The sequence below is a fragment of the Hakea prostrata genome, chromosome 4 (genome assembly GCF_041222555.1).
Source record: "Hakea prostrata isolate BN-2017 chromosome 4, UWA_Hpros_2, whole genome shotgun sequence".
NCBI lineage: Eukaryota > Viridiplantae > Streptophyta > Magnoliopsida > Proteales > Proteaceae > Hakea > Hakea prostrata.
Window position 1 is genome coordinate 13731676 of NC_142603.1, and position 2450 is coordinate 13734125.

Consider the following 2450-nt stretch of genomic DNA (forward strand, 5'->3'; position numbering starts at 1 on the left):
TCATGAACATGAGAGCCAAACGCTAATCTCTTCGACTGCCATTCTGTAAATTTGTTCCAGTGGTAGTGTCTCAAAGAGTGGATTAGCAGCCACATTTGCCTAAATAAAAAACCATGTAGAAGAACTGAAATACATATACAATCGATTGAAAAAATTTGTGGTTCAAATTGATGACTTAAAACAGTGAGAGGATATTCTTACACGAGCATGGATCATGTACATGCCTTGATTACTATCCGAAGCGATGTGAACAGTTACTACCTCCAATCTATACTTCTCTAGGATCACAATAATGCCAGTCAAGAGGCCAGACTTCTTTGGAGTGCACAGGCAGATCTGTGCATCAGTACCACAAACGTTCAAGACCGCATTCGAACAAGACCATGATTGAAAGCAAACGGGGAAAGAAGAGACCCATGAGCTGAATTGGTTTGTACTGGTGCTGGCTATGCTGTTTGATCCTAGAGATAGAGCCGACGGTGATGGATTGACTTTGGTCATCAGTGCACTTTGGACTCTTTCCTGTTTTAATTTCTCGAGCTCATGTAGTGTGTTTTCTAGATTTTTGATGGACCTCACAGCTTCGTCGACTATTGTATACTTGTCAACCTGAAATAAATATTTAAACGGAGAAGACACAAAACGGAAGTCGTCAGAGAACCATTAATTCATGCCGAAATTAGAACTCAGATGCCTAGCTTAGACAAACACTGTTCTAAACACATATCATTAGAGAGAGAATTGCACCATATGAATGCAAGAATTCTAATAATCTGGAGGAGAAAAAAAAAGAAGAAGAAGGAATATTACCTTTGCAGGAAGCTCAGGAAGCAATGAACGAAGAGTACTGAACAAGTCTCTCATCCTCTTTCTCCTGTCTCTCTCCATCATTATATGTAATTCTTTTTGGTTGGGCTGATCATGATCAGAATCAGAATCACCGGCACCTTCACGGTTGTATTCTTTCTCGTCTCTGCCAATACTTCTTTCGTTTATGTGAACCCCATTTCTATCTCTTCTCTTGTTCAGAGTCAGAGCCGGTGAAACTGCAGTTGGAATATTCAAGCTCGGATCTACAGGTTGTTTCATGCGAGATTTTTCTTCAGAATCAGACAAAACCCGAGGAGGGTTTTCTCGCTGCGGATTTCCATCACCATCTTTCTGATCAGACATTTTCCTGGTAAACCAAAATTGGCTGCAGAGAGAGAGAGAGAGCACAAATTGAAGAATTGGAGAACAACGAAGAATGAGTTGGGTTGGGAGAAGAATGGGGAGGCGTTTTATAAGGTGGCAATCCGAGATGCGCATAAGCTGATAAGCACTGCCCATGCCCGTTATTTTGCTCTTAAGACTACTGACTCTCTGTGGGCGATACAATTTGAATACCTGAAACCACAGAATAGATTTAAGATTACCAACCATGCATGGTATCCATTCATCTTTTTCGTTTTCCTGAAACCATGGTTCCAGCCCAGAATTCAAGCTGAGAATAGGGTATGGATTCTGCACGGAGCAGTTTCCTTTCATGGACGGATGGAAATCTGATTTTTCTCTCCGAGTACTTTTTAACATGCAAAAGTAATTAAGTATGTAAAGTAGGGCTGAAGTAGCGAGTGGAGGAGGAAGTTGGATCCAGATTGGGATGGATTTTGCAAGAATGCCGCATCCTACCTGGGGGTTTAATCGAAATTTGCTCTCAAATTCGCATCTGCATCCGTCTGGCAGTATCTGAATCCGTTCCATTACTAATAAGATGCAGTATGACATACCCTTTTCTAATCCATTATTTTTTATCCAATTAAATTATCTAATTAAGTTACTTATTTAAATTTATTTTTCTTATTTTTATAATTTTTTACTTGAGACAATTGACTATTTTTTTAAGTTTTCCACTAAAATAACTACCAAAGTTATTAAATTCTTAAATTTCAAACTTGGCCTTGAAACAAAACGGTAGAGGTGTCAACAGATAGTTGAAAACTTCTATTCATGCCTATTTAGAAGAATCTACTTAAGAAAATAATTATCCTATGATCATCTTAGTTCAATTCAATCCGTCCAAAAACTAATAGAATATTATCCGAATCCATCCAAGTCTAATAAGATGCGAATATTATATTGCCACCATCCAAATATTAACCTTCAATGGAGATGGGTGTTTGCTCTTTTGTTGAGTTGAGCAAATGGAAAATGAAGAAGATGGGTAAAGGGATAATCTCTTTATCTATCTCAACTAAGATTCTACCTTGCAAATATAATTTAAAATAAAAGATACTTGAGTCATTTTAACATATAAAGATATTTTGATTATATTATAAAATTTATTTGAATTTTAAAACTTTTCTATAATTTTTTTTTTTGACTAAAAGAAGAATCACGGGCTTCATGACAAGCACGGGTGTCCATGTAAAAGTTTAATTTAAAAAATAAAAAATAAAAATAAATTGGTT

The 2450-nt window shown here is 36.8% G+C and overlaps 1 protein-coding gene across 1 annotated transcript; it reads right to left on the reverse strand.

Moving 5' to 3' along the window:
* On the reverse strand, positions 1 to 1173 carry LOC149018054 (transcription factor bHLH95-like). Its single transcript, XM_089153843.1, has 3 exons — positions 811 to 1173; positions 202 to 609; positions 1 to 99 (listed from the first exon to the last, which is right to left on the reverse strand). Exons 1-3 carry the CDS (start codon positions 1171 to 1173, stop codon positions 1 to 3), a joined length of 870 nt encoding a protein of 289 aa, XP_089009969.1.
* Positions 1174 to 2450: the final 1277 nt, after the last annotated feature.